Raw genomic sequence first — 17,687 nt, 5'->3', positions numbered from 1 at the left:
CTGACCAATAGTCTGCCAATACCTATCCAGCACATCGATAGTGGACCCATTCACGAGCTGGTCAAACTTAGCCTAGCAATGTCCCTTACGCTCGGGCGGGTAAGGCCACACCCCCTCCTAACCGACCATGACACAGTGGGAGACGCGGCCTCCTGGTATTCGAAACTCGGGCGCTCATGTATCCACTCAGTCTCGATATTGGGGTGTCCTCTGGTACCAAGAGGGTTTAAGAATTTTCACCCAAGGCCATCTATGGTAGCCTAATGCTAGAATAAATTTTTGGTGTCCCGTCTGGCCATCCACGATATGCCTGTGGAGGCTACGGCCCTGATGTCGCTAGGGCGTACAGTAATCATAATGCAAGATGCATGAGTCATACAATCCAGTCATGCATCAATCCTGCGCATACCGTGCACTCATGTGAGATAACCTTCGCCTATTAGGGAGTCTCATAACAACCTGTCCAATGACATATGCAATGATCAACCACATTTCATAACAAACATGCAGATGATGCGTATGGGCATGTATCATGATGCTATGCTGTCACATACTCATAATCAGTATCAATAACTGACATCGACAATTAGCCTCGACAATGTGGACATTTAACCAGCATTGCCCCCAGGGAATGGCCCACATAGAGCTAATATATAGTGGATTCATGGCCTCACACGAGGGCCAAATATACGACACCATGGGCCCCACTCAAGAGCTTAATACACACTACAATGGGTCTTTCACATGGGCCTAAGATACATCACAATGGGCTCCATTTCTTGGCCCTTAAATGCATCACAATGGGCCTCATATACATCACATTGGACCTTAAACACGGGCTGAATACACATTACAGCGGGCCTCAAATACGGGCCGCATATACATCACATTGGGCCCTGACAATCGGAATCGGTAATTGGCCACGATAATCGGCCTCAACAATCGGAATCAGTTTCAACAATCGGTCTCAATAATTAGAATCATCCTCAATAATTAGAATCGGCCTCAATAATCAGCCTCAATAATCGGAATCGACCTCGATAATCAGCCTCAACAATCAGAATCGGTACTAACAATCAGAATCGGCTTCAATAATCGAAATCGGAATCGACCTCGACAATAGGAATCAGCTTTGATAATTGGAATCAGCCTTGATAATCGGAATCGGCCTCGACAATCAGAATCGGAATTGGCCCCAACAATTGGCCTCGACAATCAAAATCGGCCTCGACAATAGGAATCAGAATCAACCTCAACAATTGGGATCAACGCAAGGCGGGGTCCATAGATGGACGGCCGATGATGGTCCAAGCAATATCAATGGGGCCCATTCGTTTGGGTTAACCCACTAGAGAATGATGAGAATGAGCCTAACCAGGCTTAAGGGAAGGTCACAATGTAGACATCCAACCATCATTGCCCATCAATGTGGACATCTAACCAACACTGCCCCCAAGGAATAACTTACATAGGGCCAAACATATAGTGGGCTCATGGCCTCATACAAGGGCCTAATATACATCACCATGGGTCTCTCATACATCAGGTGGGCCTCATACAAGGGCTACATATACATTATTATGGGTCGCATTATATGGTCATAATACACGTTACGGTGGGCGACATCTCATGGGCCTAATATACATCATGATGGGCTGTACCGCATGGGCCTCGACTACATCAAATGGGCCGCACTATATGAGCCCCATAAATATATCAAGGTAGGCCTCACAGATGGGTCACAAGTATATCAAGGTGGGCACTTTGAATGGACCACAAAATGCATCAAAGTCGGCCCGAAAAATGGGCCATAAAATACATTAAGGTGGGCCTAACAAATGGGCCATAAAATACATCAAAGTGGGCCCGACAATGGGCCACAAAATACATTAAGGTGGGCCTGACAAATGGGCCATAAAATACATCAAAGTGGGCCCGACAATGGGCCACAAAATACATCAAGGTGGGCCTAATCACGTGAGCCTCATTTATATCCAGGTGGGCATCAACATTGGGTCTCGTATATCACATCGGGTCGAATCAATTGACTGATCGAATGGGCCGCGCCAATCATCCATCAACAAAGATCATTATAGAGCATTAAATAATAAAATGAATCATATCCAAAGATCATCTGGACCATACTACAACTAATAGTGGTGATACTAACTTCCCACTTTCAATTTCCAGTGGGCCCACCACAACTTTTAATTTCCATCCAGACTATCCCCATGGTCACAAGGACCTGGGGAGAAACAAATATCATATTGATCCAAGGCTTTTATAACCCAAAAGGGGTTTCAATGGTAGACATTCACTCCACTATTTTCTGTAGTGTGGTCCACCTGACAACTGGATTTGTCTCATTTTTAGTCTCAAGCCTTAAGACGAGCTTGAACGGCTTGGATGCACACATGCATCATGGTGGGTCCCACCATCTAGTGGTGTGGATGGTGAGGACTAAACACATACATCGTTGGTGGTTCCCACCAAAAGGGCTGATGGTGTGGGTATATGTACATAGATCAGTGGGTCCCATGTGGGGCCCACCATAATGTTTATCTGCCATCCAGATTGTTGCTAAGGTCATGCAGACCCTGGATGAAGAGGAAAACAAATTTCATAATGTTCCAGTGCTTCTGGGACACCCAAAAAGGGTTCCAATGGCAGATGCTTAATCACCACTGATTCCTGCCATGTGGGCCACCTGAGTATTGTATACAGCTGATTTTTGGGGTAGGCCCACCGCAAGAAGGGCCCCTCCAAATACATGGTGTTGATGTTCATCACACGACATGGTGGGGCCCACGACTGGGATTGTGGGTCCCTGCCTTTCTCGCCCACGCGAAGAAGCCTCTGGACAGCATCAGCAGACACTGCTGCTACTATTTGAATTTTTTTTTAAAAGAAATATTTTTCTGAGGGATTTCTTAGGTGGGGCCCACATCAGATGAATCCACCCCAGCCATTGGTCCTCATGGCTCAATACAAACCCATCAAGCCCAATATTGGGTATGTTTCGATATGCAGAATCATTAGGTGGATTTTAACGGTAGGGAATACTATTTCTTATACTATGGCCCGTCAGATAGTCGGATTAGGTTCATTTTTCAGATCAACGTCTGAAATGAGCCGGGGAATGGAATGGACAGCTTGGATTAGACCCATGCATTAAGGTGGGACTTGTATGAGCAGCCCATCAAAAAAAAACTCAAACATATATATTATATTATATTATATAATGATAATATAAAGTATTATATCATATGCATGTGAGAGGGAGGGGGTGCAGCATCAGCGCTGTCAGCGCCCAGCGTCCAGAGACGCTGGACGGACAGCTAATGGTGGGGCCCACATTTATGGACGGTTTTGATGCAACACATACATCATGCAGTGGGGCCCTCATAGTTGGACGGTGTGGATTTCATCTACACACATGATGGTGTGGCCCATTTAAATGGATGGGTAACGTGGATGGGTCCCACAAACCCCACGTCAGTGCACGCACTTCACGTTAGCCACCCCCACTAGGGATTGATACCAAGACCCCAAGTGTTGAAACGAGGTATCTCCTCTCTGCCTGCTGGTTGAGCGGTATGGACATGGGTATGTCCAGACCTTGAACAACTCCAATATAGGTGAAATTTCATGGTGGAGTTCCACCATTCATGATGGTCGGTGCGAATGAAATACGGATTGGTGGGGCCCACTTCATCGAAATGGATAGAAAGAAAGAGAGAGAGAAAAGAGAGAGAGATGGTGATGGAGGGACCCCGCCACTATGGGCCCCTCATGGTTACATTACATACATCAAAATGGGTCCCACCAATAAGTGGGCCTTAAAATAAGAATCAACGGTGGATCACCCACCTATCGGCCTTCTCCTTGATCCCTTGGACTCCTATGCTCCTTGCCTGCACTTTTGATGGTAGTTGATGGAATTTTGATGGTGGGGATGAGAGTTGAGAGGGTGGGCCACACTTATTGTTTGGGAAAGCTTGGGAGAGTCTTGGACGTATGAAGCTTATTGCTTGAGAGTGAAGAGATGGAATGAGAGAGAGAATAATAAAAGGGATGGTTGGAGTGGTGGGTGTAATGAAAGGTGATGGAGTAGTAAGGTGTTGTTTGAAATTTTATAAAAAGAGGGATGGTTAGGGGAGGGAAGTGTTGACTTGTGGGAAAAGAGAGAGTGGCCACTTGTACTTGTTGTTAGGTGAGGTGGCATTGAGGTAAGGTGGTGTACTTGACTTGATTTGATGGGACATATTGTAGATATTCTCTCAAAATTTACAATGCGCGGCGTTTCTTCAGAATGAACGTGGACCCACATCTCCTAGCTTGGGTATCGGTTCGGTGCGCAAGTCACAACATTAGAACCGCGGTGACGACGCGGTCGCTAAGATACAAATTTTGAGTCGAGCCAACTTTGGTATGCAGGACTTGGCTTAGGATCGCGTGCAAACGTCGGATACGGGTCGAGGATTGTCGAAATTTGATTGGGAGGACCACGAAAACCTAAGAAATGGTACAGACTAGGGTATGGGTCTTACAATAGATCTTCAAGAATTGGTTGTTGATTGGACCCTTTGTAAATTTTTCATTCATTTTCACAAGAGATAGGCTCCACCTTTGAGGAATTGGGTGAAAAAGTAAGGTATATCTCAAGTGGGCGACCATTTCATACCTAAATAATGGTTTGTGTACCATATTGGTAGTAGCGCTTCTCAGATCTTATCCCCTTCTTCGAAGGATTTCCCTTTCACCCTTTTATTATATGCCTTAACGACAAAAACTTTATTGGTGATGATGGAATTCAAGAACTTCATCCGAGTTTTGTCCAATCTTTTAAACTCAACCAACATTGCTTCTATGAACTCAGGAGGAGTTAACTCAGCTTGATGTGAAACTCTCAATGATGGCACAATAATTTTCAAAAGTACCATTGCATAGTGTCTATATGTTAATGTAAACAGACTCATTCCAGTGGTACTACAAGGTGAATTTCTATCTACCCAAAGCACCTCAGACAGTTTTCTATGCCACTCATGAGAATTTTCTTCTATCATTTTTCTTAGAATATTCTTGATCACTTTATTGCTGGCCTCGACCTGGCCATCGGCCTGTGTATAATATGGCATCGAATGTAGAATCTTAATTCCATACTTGTCGGCCATAGGTTTCACTTCCTTTGTTGAAAACGTGGCAACTTGGTCCATAGTGATCAATTCTGAAATTTCGAACCTATAGATAATGTTAGTCTCAATGAATTCAATAATCTCCTTATGGCCGACTCCCTTTATGGGTCTTATTCTACCCATTTGGTATAATTAGTAGCATGATGATAAAAGAATCCATGTGTGATGAGGGTGGATAGATTTGACCTATTAAATCGATTTCCCATTCCCGAAAGGGCCACAATTTAATGATTGAGTGGATCTCGGTCGTGGGCACTAGTTGAATCGGTTAATTTTTCTGGCAGGCCTCACATCCTTTGGTGTATCGAATGCAATCATCCATCATTGTTGGCTAGAAATACCCACGACACCTAAGTGTGAGCTTCATTTTTCTTCCAGCCTGGTGAGCTCCATATAACCCTTCTTGAACCTTGCTCATGGTTAGCAAGGCTTCCCTTTTGGCTAAACACCTTAACAAAACACCATTAGCCCCCTTTGGTAGAATTCATTATTGATCATGACATAGTTAATGGCCAATCTCCTTAAATCCCTACTAGTTTTGGTCTGTGGGCGTTAAAGATAACCCATAAGAGGAGCTATCTAGTCCTCTTCCTCTATTTCAACATGGCATACTTCCATAATAATTTCTCTTTTAAAGACTGGAGGTAAAGACCTCCTTTGGACGGTGACTGTTCTTTTAGCTGATCCTTTTAGGATATCTAGCCCTACGGCCAGTTGTACCATTTCATTGGCATCCATATTGTGATCTTGAGCAATGTGCATTAATTCACCTCGTTAACATCTGGGATGCTAAGATGTAATATGGTAAAAGTGTTGGGTGAACAATCCTACCACCTGGTTTTATCACCAGTTGTGAATTACCCATGACAGTCACACTTCATGCACCTAGCTCCATTAGTAATTCTAGGCCAATTATCATGGCCTCATATTCGACTTGATTATTGGTGCACTTGAATTCTAATTGAAATGCAAATTCTTTCATGTTTTCGTTTGGTGCGATCAAGATGATCCCAACTCTTGAGGCTTTGTGAGTCTTTGAACCATTAAAAATCGATTTCCATAGAGCTAGATATGTATAATACAGATCTAAAGCTTCTAAAGAAAGCTAATGGTTAGTTAAAAAGTAAGCTATTACTTGACCTTTTATTGCCTTTTGGGGAATATAATAAAAAAAGATCAAATTTAGATAAAGCCAACACCCATTTGCCAATTCGATCATTCATGATTGGCCGATTTAACATATATTTTACTAAATTGTTCAATGTTATTACATTCACTCTTTCGGTCAATAAATAATGCCTTAATTTGGTAGGTGCAAAATACAATGATAGCCACAACTTTTCTATGGTAGAATAATGTCTTTTAGTATTGAAGAGCATTCGACTCAAATAGTAGACTGCACGCTCTTTCTGATTGTTGTCCTCTTGGTCTAAAAGGGCTTTGATAGACTCTGCTAATGCTGCGACATACATGTTGAGTAGTCGAGCTGTGACTGACGACATTAACATTGGTGGTTTCATCGGATATTCTTTAATATTTTCAAAAGCCTATGGATGTTCTACCTCTCACTTGAATTTAATTTCCTACTTCAATTTTGTCAACAGACAAAATATGTTAGTCTTTCCTGCACATTTAGATATAAATCTCCACATGAAATTAACCTGGCTGAGGAACTATTGTAAATTTGGCGTGTTTCTCAGCGAGTGAGCATTTATAATTGATCAAGTCTTATTTTGGTCTACCTTGATCTCTCGTTGATGTACTAGCAATCCTAAAAAATTACTGGCCGACACCCCAAAAGCACATTTAAGGGGGTTCGTTTTCAGCTTATGAAGCCACATTTGCTCAAACAACTAGCGTAAATGAGCAAAACGATCTTCTACGTCAGTCAACTTTACCACTACGTCGTCAATGAAAACTTCCATTAACTAGTCAATGATATCATGGAATATGATGTTCATTGCCCTTTGATATGTGACCCTTGCATTCTGTAGCCCGAATGACATCACCACCTAGCAATAGGTTCCCAAAGGGCTAGGACATCGGAATGCTATCTTCAACACATCATCAAGTTTTATGTAATCTGATTATAGCTGGAGTGGCCATCCAGAAAGGACACCATCTAATGCCCAGCTGCTTTATTGATCAATTGATCTGCCACCGGCATTGGATATTCATCCTTTGGTGTTATTAGATTTAAGTTTTTAAAATTGATGCAAACTCATAATTTACTATTCTTTTTTATGACTAAAATCACGTTCAAGATCCACTCGGTATATTTAATGGGCCTAATGAAATAAGTTTTTAATAGTCGTTCAATCTCTTCCTTTATTTTTTTAGGTCATTTCTGTTGTCATCCGTTTCGGCGGTTGCTTGTGCGGTCGATATCCTTCCTTTATTGGTAACTTATGCTCGACAAAACTCCAATCCAGCCTCGACATTTCATAGTAGTCCCATGCAAAGTAGTTAACAAACTCCCATCATAGACTGGTAAGATTAACCTTATTTTGTGGCCTAAGTAGCCCATTTATAAAAGTTGACTTGGGATCTTGCTTAGTTCCTAGGTTCACCTCGACCAAGGCATCATGAACTTGGGCCTTAGAGTTTTCCAGCTTTTCAGGTGCTTCCCTTAATTTTATTTCTTCATCATTACTCATGACATCTGTATCGGCCATATTCACGAAATAGCCATCATCGACATCTCTCAAGCTTTCTTCAAGCCTTCTTATTCTACTCGTGAAGTTGGTCATTCGCTGGTCATCTTTTGATGCACCAATCATGGGATTTCTTCGATGGTGCAATGTGGAACTGACCAAAAAGAAATAATATCCCTTGGCCTGTTAGAGATTGGATGGATTATTTTGTAATGTCTTGCATAATGCTTTCTGGATTCTTCTTGACTGATATCCCTGTTGGACGGTTGTACTTATTTCTCCTAGTAAACCAAATTGGCCCTACTTTGTCCCCAGAGTAGTAGGCTTCATTTACATTCGAAGTGGCCAAAAAAGGTTTTTTGTTTGCCAAGATCAGCTCGACTTTATCTCGATTCTAGGAGATTACAAACTGGTACAGGGATGATGGGGATGAACGCAAATGAGTGAATCCAATCCCTTTTAAGCAGAGCATTATAACTGGATGAGGTGTCGACTATGAAGAATAGAGCTAATAACCTTTTGGTCTCGATAGTCAAGTCGATCGACAAGACCCCATGTGTATTTGTAACGTGGCAAGTGAAGTTGCTGATTGTTACCTCATATGGAATTAGATAGGCCATAGTCTTAATGGGAGAAGATTGACAACAACCCCATTGTCGACCAAAATCCTGGTGATTGGACAACCCTTAAGAGGAGTTGATATATACAGAGTCTTGAGGTGTTGTCTCATGTCATGGGTGGGTCTCTCTATGACCACCCTTTATGACGTAGCTCCTGATTTCATTATGATGGTATTTACATATGGTGCTTTGTCCACTCTTGGTGCCCATTCAATTGATTCTTTTGGAGGAAAGGAGGCATGTTGTATTATAAAAGGAGGACTGAACTCTTCTACATCACCCACCATTTCACTTAGCTAAGCCAGCTTGGCTTGAAAACTAGAGGGCAAGGCAAGCACCATATTGCAATGAAAGACCACGGGTAGCAATGTCCCAAACACAATCTTTGAATCTAGACATTTCCCCTAGTGTTTCGGAACCAGCTTGCATATTGGAATTCACATTAGTATGCCTAACGTTTGTGTCGATAGCAGTGTTCGACTGCATAGTAGTCGGTGAAGATACTTGTAAAGCTTCAGCGACCGCTACAAGTTCATTTATCTGCCATTTGTCCTATGAGAAGCATTCATCACTGAGATAATTAGACACATTATCACAGTCATCATTATCCCTTGGTCCTGCTAGCTCATTGGGTTGGGCAACATCCTTCATGGCCTAATCATATAGCAGAGGTTGTAAGACTGCATCGACTATGTCAATGGCCAGTTGTTCCTCCGACTAAGGGATTCTCCGTAATGGTCATGGATGCACTATTTTCAACTGAGATGCATCCTCGACTCTTGCCAATTCCTTCTTCATAACTGCCTTATGCCGCTACCAATGGTGTTTCTGAGTTCGGGTCATCGCTTCAGGCACGGTTGAGAACTTAGGATGCATGACCCATTTCCAAACTCCCTTATGAGTAGATGGGGGTTTGACTATCCTTTGACTCGATGCTTTATCCTGAGGGTGGCGATCAAGCAGTGGATAAATTTCATGTAGTCGATGGTGACCTCCTCTTTAAGCCATCCTCGATGCTATGTGTCAAACTTGCCTCCCTGGTTGAGGAGGTCCTCCCTAACCCAGGATGGTCCTTCTGGCACATCAGTCGCATAATTGTGAACCTCAACCATTTTTCTAAGCCGTATTCGATCACCCGGCAGTTGATGTGGAAGGTTGATACCTCCCTAGCCTTGGTTGTCGTGATGTGCCATCGCGGTTACTTGGGCTGAGATCAACCATTTGTCATGGTCGATCAGCCCTTCATAAATTTGTCATAACCATATTGACCTTAAGGTTAGGCAAAAATGGATCAGTATCGATCAACATCGTTTCCTTACCCTTCTCAAGGAACTTTAACAACCCACGATCAATGTTATCCTGAACAACATTCTTGAACACAACACATATGTTGGTTGAATGGGAACGAGTTACATGCCATTTACAATATTCAATCTTTTTCAATTCATTAGCTGAGGATATTTTATGGTTAATAGGAACCTTAATAAACTTCATGGCCAATAAAATTTTGAATATTTCATCGGCTCGTCTAATGTCAAAAGTATATACTTTCTGGGCCTTTTATGTGGCCAACGCGGTCAATTCCTCCTTGACTAGCACCGAGCATATGAGCAGCTTCTTTGCTACTAGTTTGGCAATTGCGACCTCATAATTTGAGTCATGATGATGTCCCAATTGATTAGTACTTTTACCTAGCACCTTCCTGAAGAAGTTCCCATATATGGAGACCTTCCTAGTTAGGTCATATAGGTCTATGAACTCTGTTCTAATAAATTTCTTATGGAGTTTGTATTCAAGGGAGTCTTGTGCAAGCTACACAAATTCAGCATCGGTCATAATGACCTTACACTGACTCTTCGCTCTCTTGAACCGAGTAATATCTGTCACTACTTTTCCCTAGTAACTATCGAAAATGGGTGAGATTGACTATTGTCATTTTCCTGTTCTTAAAAAAGAACTGAGCATGAAAATTTTCTTCCATCTCTTGCCAAGTATTAGACTGACTTTGACAATAAATTGGAATACTAAGTAACGGTCGTTGTCGTCAGTGAATAACTGAACAACTGTAGCCTATGATAGTCATTATTTGCCAATTCACCACACTACATTGTAAATCGACCAACGTTCTCGATGGTTGATTGACCGGAATCACTCAAAAATAGGGCAAAATCAGGTTAATAATTCCTCTGCAACAGATGTTGTCGGTCAATTCATTGGGGATAGGGGTTATGATAAATCGGGATAGTATTGCGGCTGAGTACTTGGCCATCTACCTTTTGAACCATTTACATGATTTGGTCACGATTTACTCATTGAAGTTCAAATATCGGCGGTGGATCAGGACCTACTTGATTTTGTCCCTCATGGAACAACGATTTCCTAGGGAATTGCTAGAAAGGTTGTCCTCCTAATAAACCCTGGTTCCCAATCTTGTAAACAACCTCCCACTCTGGTCACTTGAACTTGCTGGGTAGCAGAACATTCTGTACTTCCTTAATCAGAATCGACATTGGGTTCCGTTGCGGGGGAGGTATAGGTGGCAAATGTGCCGGGTTACTAATATAACTTCCCTTGATATTATGCTGCGTTGCCGCAAGTGTTCTTTCAATGATCATGGCCATCAACTGATGCATGGTCGGGCTAGTCATGTATATTTTAGTGTTCTTAATCTGAATACGGAACTAAGCGGCTTGGGTATATGCGCTAACTCCACCTAAGCTCTCTCACATTCTTGAACGTGCTGAATACTCAGTTGTACATCTTGGAGTGCGACCATTATCTCTTAAGAAGAGGAAGTCCGAGAGATCAAGGCCCCTTCTCGATTTCTGGTATCGAGTGTCAAACTACTATTCAAATTTAATATTTCAGGGGCCACTTGAACCTGTGTGTCCTCTATCGAAGGTAGTGCTATCGGTGTGGAGGGCTTAACTCCAGCAATTCAATTACTCCTATTCATATTCCCAATTGGCAATGTTACACCAATAAGTTAAAGACAAGGTTCCACCAGGCGTGCCAAAAACCTATTGTGGTTCGATTTATAGTTTCTATCATATTGGGACAAGTGTGGGCGTGCTAGAGTTGGATATGTGGTTCAAGTCAAACTGAACAACTATGACCCCAAGCCTTAAGATAGGCAAATACAAGGCATGTAACTGAGATCGAATAAGATCGATCACCTATTCAACTAATCACATAGTATATTAAAGGGATCAAGCGATAGTCAGATGGTAGGGTTCGTTCTCTACTAATGGGTTACACCTTTGGCTTTTGTAAGAAATGACTTTTCAATACAAATAAAGGAACAAGAAATGAATTCTTACAGTTGGTCACAGAGAATAACTGCAAAATACCTTCCTAGATGGATAATTCTTATTAATGCGCGAACTGAATCCAACATATGAGCGTACATCCAAATTATAGATAAAGTTAACAGCTACTTGATTAACGCTACATGTTACCCTAAGGAATGTTAATAATGGATAATTGAAAGATAGATTTGTTTTGATTGGATTGGTACAAGACAATTTACTTTGCTGAAATCATTTGCTATTTATAGCCTTAAGCTAGCCATTCAGATGCTTCCCATGTTCTTATAGTTTCTATAATTATTTAGCACGTCTTAACCGCTTCCATCCAATCACTCTTTACTCGACCGCTTAATGAATGACGTGGCATCGCTCGATGTGCTCCCACTATATTACTAAAAAGGCTCCATTTATATTACCATATAATCCTCTTCATATATCTCTAAAGATCTTTAAATATATACTAAAATCCATTCAGATCAGATGCAACCCGTTCTGATTGGTTTTCCCAAGAATTGGGAAAATGGGGATGAACAATATTGGCATGAGATATTGAATTCTCTATCAAGTGAATTAAACTTTCATTGGGGCAATCTAGTCCGATAGAGTAATTCCCACGTAGCCTAATGTCACTCATCAGTCACATAAGCCATTAAAATACAGGTACTGCGACAATGGTTTTCCTTGTTAGCTTCAGCTGTTTGAATACATAAGTAGTGTTTGATTTGTGTGTCATTGATAACATGCATAATCTGCATCGCAAGATTCCAAGTAATTCACATTCAACTCTCTTCTTGTAAAGAATTCAAAATACCCACCTAGCTGCTAATTAACTTCTATATTTGTTGAACTACTTTCAAATGAGGCTTCCTTGGATCCTACGTGAACTTTGTCATAACTTCAACAAGGTATAGTATTTGACCGTGCAAAGAGTTAAATAAATAAGACAATAAACCAAATGCCAGTACATGACACCATCCTCAACTCCTCACCCACATCATTTCTAAACTCCACATTCACATTTACAGGAGTTGGGATTGGCTTGCAGTCCGCCATCATAAACTTGCATGGTAAACCTGCCGTGTACTTGCTTTAGCCAATGCACACTTCCTTAACACATTGGCTTAATTCTAGACCCATGAAGTATCCTAGTCTCAATGAGCTCCTTCCTCTCAAATTACAATACAGGACTCTCGGAAATCAATTCCACTTTATTTACATCACGTTATCCGAATAATTTATAGAGCCTGGGTGGATACGTTCCATCATTCTTATGGCTTTTGATGCATTACATATCAGAGACAACACCACATTCTGTGTTCAATTCACAGAAGGAATGACATGTGAAAAAGACAACTTAGATTAAAATGAAAGCCACCACTATGTAGAAAGGACTACTTAGACAATCAGAATGCAACTGCCAAATGCAAAGAGCTACCTGAATAACTAGAGTGCAACAATCATGTCTAGTGGGCCCCTACAAATCGTAAGTTGCAAATCGTGGTAAAATGTTATGATCCCAACTGTTTAAAAAGCCTAGCTGGATGTGTTCCAGCATTCCTAGGGCTTTCGCTATATTGGTTAGGTTCTTAATACATCATCTCCACTGAAAATCAAAACAGTGAAGATGCTCCAATGTACCCACTAAGAAAAAGGAACTCTTGCAACTTTTCATACCAAGCTCAGGGTGTAATTTATTTCAATATGTATAATTCGTGTTTGGTAATTAGGATATGTGTTGTTGCTGCTTATAATCTCCAAATCTACGGTGCTGGCCCATTTAGATTTCCTTGTTGATCTGTGTAGAAACGGATTTTGACATCCATTTACTAGAGCTTTCCTCCTTTAATAGGTGTGAGAATCATAACCAGACATATGGAAGAGGTCTTTGTCACAAAACCGAATGTCTCGCTATAATAGACCCGCTATTGGTAAAAGAAACCATGTGCTAGACGCACATTAAGTGAACCACAATGTACGAAACAAAGCTGACTAATAAAACCCTTTTTTTTTTTTTTTTCATCCACTCAATGTACGAATAACCTAAAGATCTGAACTCCCTTATTTTTAAGGTAGAAGGTCCATACGATTGTGGCCCACCAAATGAAAAGCTCATACACCATACTTATATTTTGTTATTTATCAATGGCTAGGCATTGTTTTCTCCATCATGTGGCCTGCTTTTGAAAGAGTTGGATGTTGCATTCACTTAATAGATGGAAAGTTATCCACTGGGTAGATCATAACTTGTGGTTCGACGAATTAGACCTGAGACTTTCACATTTGGAAACATGAGCTTAAGTTTTGTGACTCCACTCTAACTCCTTAGACTAAACTAAAAAAAAAAAAAGAAAACCTCAATTTTCAGCCAACTTGGAGAAAAAAGGTCTACCTCACGTTAAGACTCACTAAGATTTGAACTATTTAATAATTATCATCATTATCTAAGTCTTTTCCCAATTAATTAGGGTCCGCCACATGAATTTTGTTACACCATTCCACTCTATTAAGGGTTAGACCTTTAGCTATAAAATTATATAATATATTTTTATTTAATTATTAACTAGCAACTGGATTGAAGGAAGACTTAATATAATATGACTCAACTGAACATTGAGTTGAGTTTTTGAACTATGGTTGCAATTTTCACAGAGGCAGGTCGTATTACAGGCGGTTGCCAACTTAAATCAAATACAACTATTTCAAATACTCCTAATTAGGCAAAAGTTATACAGTTTAAGAAAACAAGCTTCGTTTGGAGAAGTGCCAAAATTGGCAATCTGCCGAAACTCAAAGAGACCACACGCATTGCTAAATGCACTACTGTTTGGAAAATGTAGAAAGCATGTTCGGCTCATTCTCCATTAAACAAGATTAAAATGGCAAATGAACTGACGTGGGTCTTTTCTCTTTTTTCTTTATTAGCCTATGGTGTGGCCTTCTTTCTACATTTTTTTTTTCCCCCAGTTATAATCATTTGGAAGTAATAAAATCCTACTCATCTTCGGAAAAACAAAAAAACTGATGCATGGCAGCCAAATAGCAATTCTCATCAACCTGAATTCAGTAATTGTCTAAACACAGCCTAAAACCAACCAATTTTCCTGTTTATTTATTCATTTTCTAATAAATTCACCTCTATTTAAAGATTACGTGTTGCAAGCAACTTGTTAGAAGATAAGTTAGTCATGCGTATGCAACATCTACACCATCCAAAAGAGTATACACCATCCAAAAGAGTATAATAATGTAAAATAGGCCTATCCACTCATCAAGAAAATCACACAATAGAAAATAATTAACAACCATCAATTTAATCCAAAGTTCAAATCCACATGATTTTATTTTTCATAACATATGATATACATGGTAGGGCCAAACTTTTAAGTGGCTTGGATTTTGTATTCATTTTATTCATTTACAGTTACAACTAGCTAGATTATAAACATTATAGTCCAACCAGTTGTACGAGAGACCTCCTCCTATTTAAAAAAAGAGAATAGAGGTGTATGCACATGAGATGGGCAGTTACCCACTTTCTTTCCATCCGTTTATTCCAAGCATTTAATAAGAGAGTTTTCTTGCCATACAAACTATGGAACCTAATCCACGACTTTTGGTGGTGGAAAACCAAGCTTCTATTCTCATAGTGCTACACATGGCCACCCACTTTCTTAACACGAACAAAAACCCAACTCTACTAAAATAAAAAAATTAATTTTTTTTTTTTAAAAAGAAAAAAAGAAAAAAAAAGATACCCAATCACTCACGCACATTCCGTGAAGGTAATGCTATCTTTCTCCAAACCACTTTCACTTTAATATGAAACACAAGAAAATAAAAGAATTTAAAGAATGAATGATAGTATCAATAACAACAGCAGCATCAACAATAACAACAATGAAATGGTAATAATAATAATAATTCACATGAAATCCCAATTCAGAAATCTTAGTAATGGCAATCAACAAGAGCTGGGGCTGTCAAAACGAGTGGATGTTTTCCGGTGAACCGGAACCCATTAGGCGATTTCACAAAGCCACCATCTTCTTCAGGTGCAGGAAGGTTTAGATCCAACTCTAGGATGCTTCTTTGTTTCCTGCTTTCTTGAGCTTCGGCCATGGAAGCAGTCCTATGCCGTCTCATGTGACCACCCAAAGCCTGGCCTGATGAGAATTCGGACCCACATATAGAGCATTCATGGACCCTTGACTTGTTAGATGGAATTGGTTTATGAGAGAGCGGGTTTTCAATTCGGTTATCCTCCAACGGCTTCTTATCTTCTAATGTCTTAGGTCGTTTGTGGCTCGCTCTATGACCGCCGAGAGCTTGGAAGGAAGGGAAACATCGGTTGCACGTCTTGCACTCATAAACATAGAAACCTCCGTTGCCGATCGGGGTAGGAATAACGGCGGTGGCAGCCTCTGTTCTGTTATCTTCGAATTGTGGGCGGTCTCGTGTTTGTCCTTGAGCTAAAAGAATTAGGCAATTGGCCATGTCTTCCTCTTCTTCGGTGGTGGCTTCGGAATGTTCGGCTGAGGTGGTGGGTGATGGGAGATGGGTGTCTTCGTTGCTATCAGCCACAACGCTCGATGAACTTGGGACCTGGAGGAGAAGACGCTGGCGCTTGGATCGCTTGCCTTTGACGATATGAGTAGTATCAGGTTGGGTGGTGTTCCCCATGACTTCCTCTGGAAAATCCATGCTCTCCAAGGAAGAAGAGGAAGTTTGGGGAAGAAAAAGAGAGAGTTGCATCTATCACAGATGAAAAACGCTTGGACCTTAAATATATAAATAGAGAGAGAGAGAGAGAGAGAGAGAGAGAGAGAGAGAGAGATGGTGATGGAGGAAGCGAGGTGGGAGAGTAGGCCTTGTTATTTATAGTGAAAAAATGCTTATGAGTCAATGCGGCCGGAATGAATAGTAACCGTGAATTTTGTCCTCCGATCTTACGTTTCCATCCTTTTTTTAATTATATTTTTTCTCAAAATTGGTGCTTCATAATAACTAATTAGGAGAATCCAGACTGTCTACTTTGTGGGGTCCATTGTGGATGGATCGTATTCCAAAACTGACTTTTGCAAATGATATTCACCGTCCTATTGGTGGATATAAGATGGACGGTTAAAAAGAAAAAAGAAAAAAAGATGGACGGTTAAAAAGTTAATATGGTCAGCCATTCGTATTCAATGGGTAAAATCAGGTATCTGAGATCACTCCACCAGTTCCAATATTTTAGGCTACACTCCACCCAAAATCGGTCCTTGATTTTGACACTACACATTACTCTACATGTTTGCACGTGTAACGTGTACGAGTCATCACCGTCTTGAAAATGACCATGACCCATCAAACGAGCCTCTACTTAAAAAAGGAAACGGATTGGCTACTCCCCCTGCCACCGGCCCGGTGTGTGGTGGTTGGTGCTCTGTGGGCCCCACCATGATGTATGTGTTTCATCCATTATGTTCATCCATTTTTACATATCATTTTAGGGCTTGACCCCAAAAATGAGAAGGATACAAATCTCAGGTGGACCACACCACAGGAAAACAATAGTGATTGTATATCCACCATTAAAATCCTCCTAAGGCCCAGTGTACTGTTTATTTGACATCCAATCCGTTGATTAGGTCATACAGACACAGATGAAAGGAAAAAACAAAGATCAGCTTGATCTAAAACTTTTATGGCGCCAAAAAAGTTTTTAATGGACACGTTCATTCGAAACTGTTTCCTGTAATGTGTTCCACTTGAGATTGGGATATACCTCATTTTTGGTATCATATCATAAAATGATTTATAAAAATAGATGGACGGAGTGGATGAAACACATAAATCATTCTGGGGCCCACAGATCACCGACCATCAGCCATTAGCTGATGGCAGGGGGAGTAGCCAATCCGTTTACCT

General features: G+C 40.8%; 1 protein-coding gene across 1 annotated transcript; it reads right to left on the bottom strand.

The window, feature by feature from the left end:
• Positions 1 to 15,620: 15,620 nt before the first annotated feature.
• Positions 15,621 to 16,618, bottom strand: LOC131227863 (zinc finger protein ZAT5). Its single transcript, XM_058223691.1, has one exon. It carries the CDS (start codon positions 16,527 to 16,529, stop codon positions 15,726 to 15,728), a length of 804 nt encoding a protein of 267 aa, XP_058079674.1. The 5' UTR covers positions 16,530 to 16,618; the 3' UTR covers positions 15,621 to 15,725.
• Between the last annotated feature and the right edge of the window lie 1,069 nt (positions 16,619 to 17,687).

This window comes from Magnolia sinica, chromosome 15 (genome assembly GCF_029962835.1).
Source record: "Magnolia sinica isolate HGM2019 chromosome 15, MsV1, whole genome shotgun sequence".
NCBI lineage: Eukaryota > Viridiplantae > Streptophyta > Magnoliopsida > Magnoliales > Magnoliaceae > Magnolia > Magnolia sinica.
The sequence above is the reverse complement of the archived record's forward strand: the minus strand, read 5'-3'. Positions and strand labels throughout refer to the sequence as shown.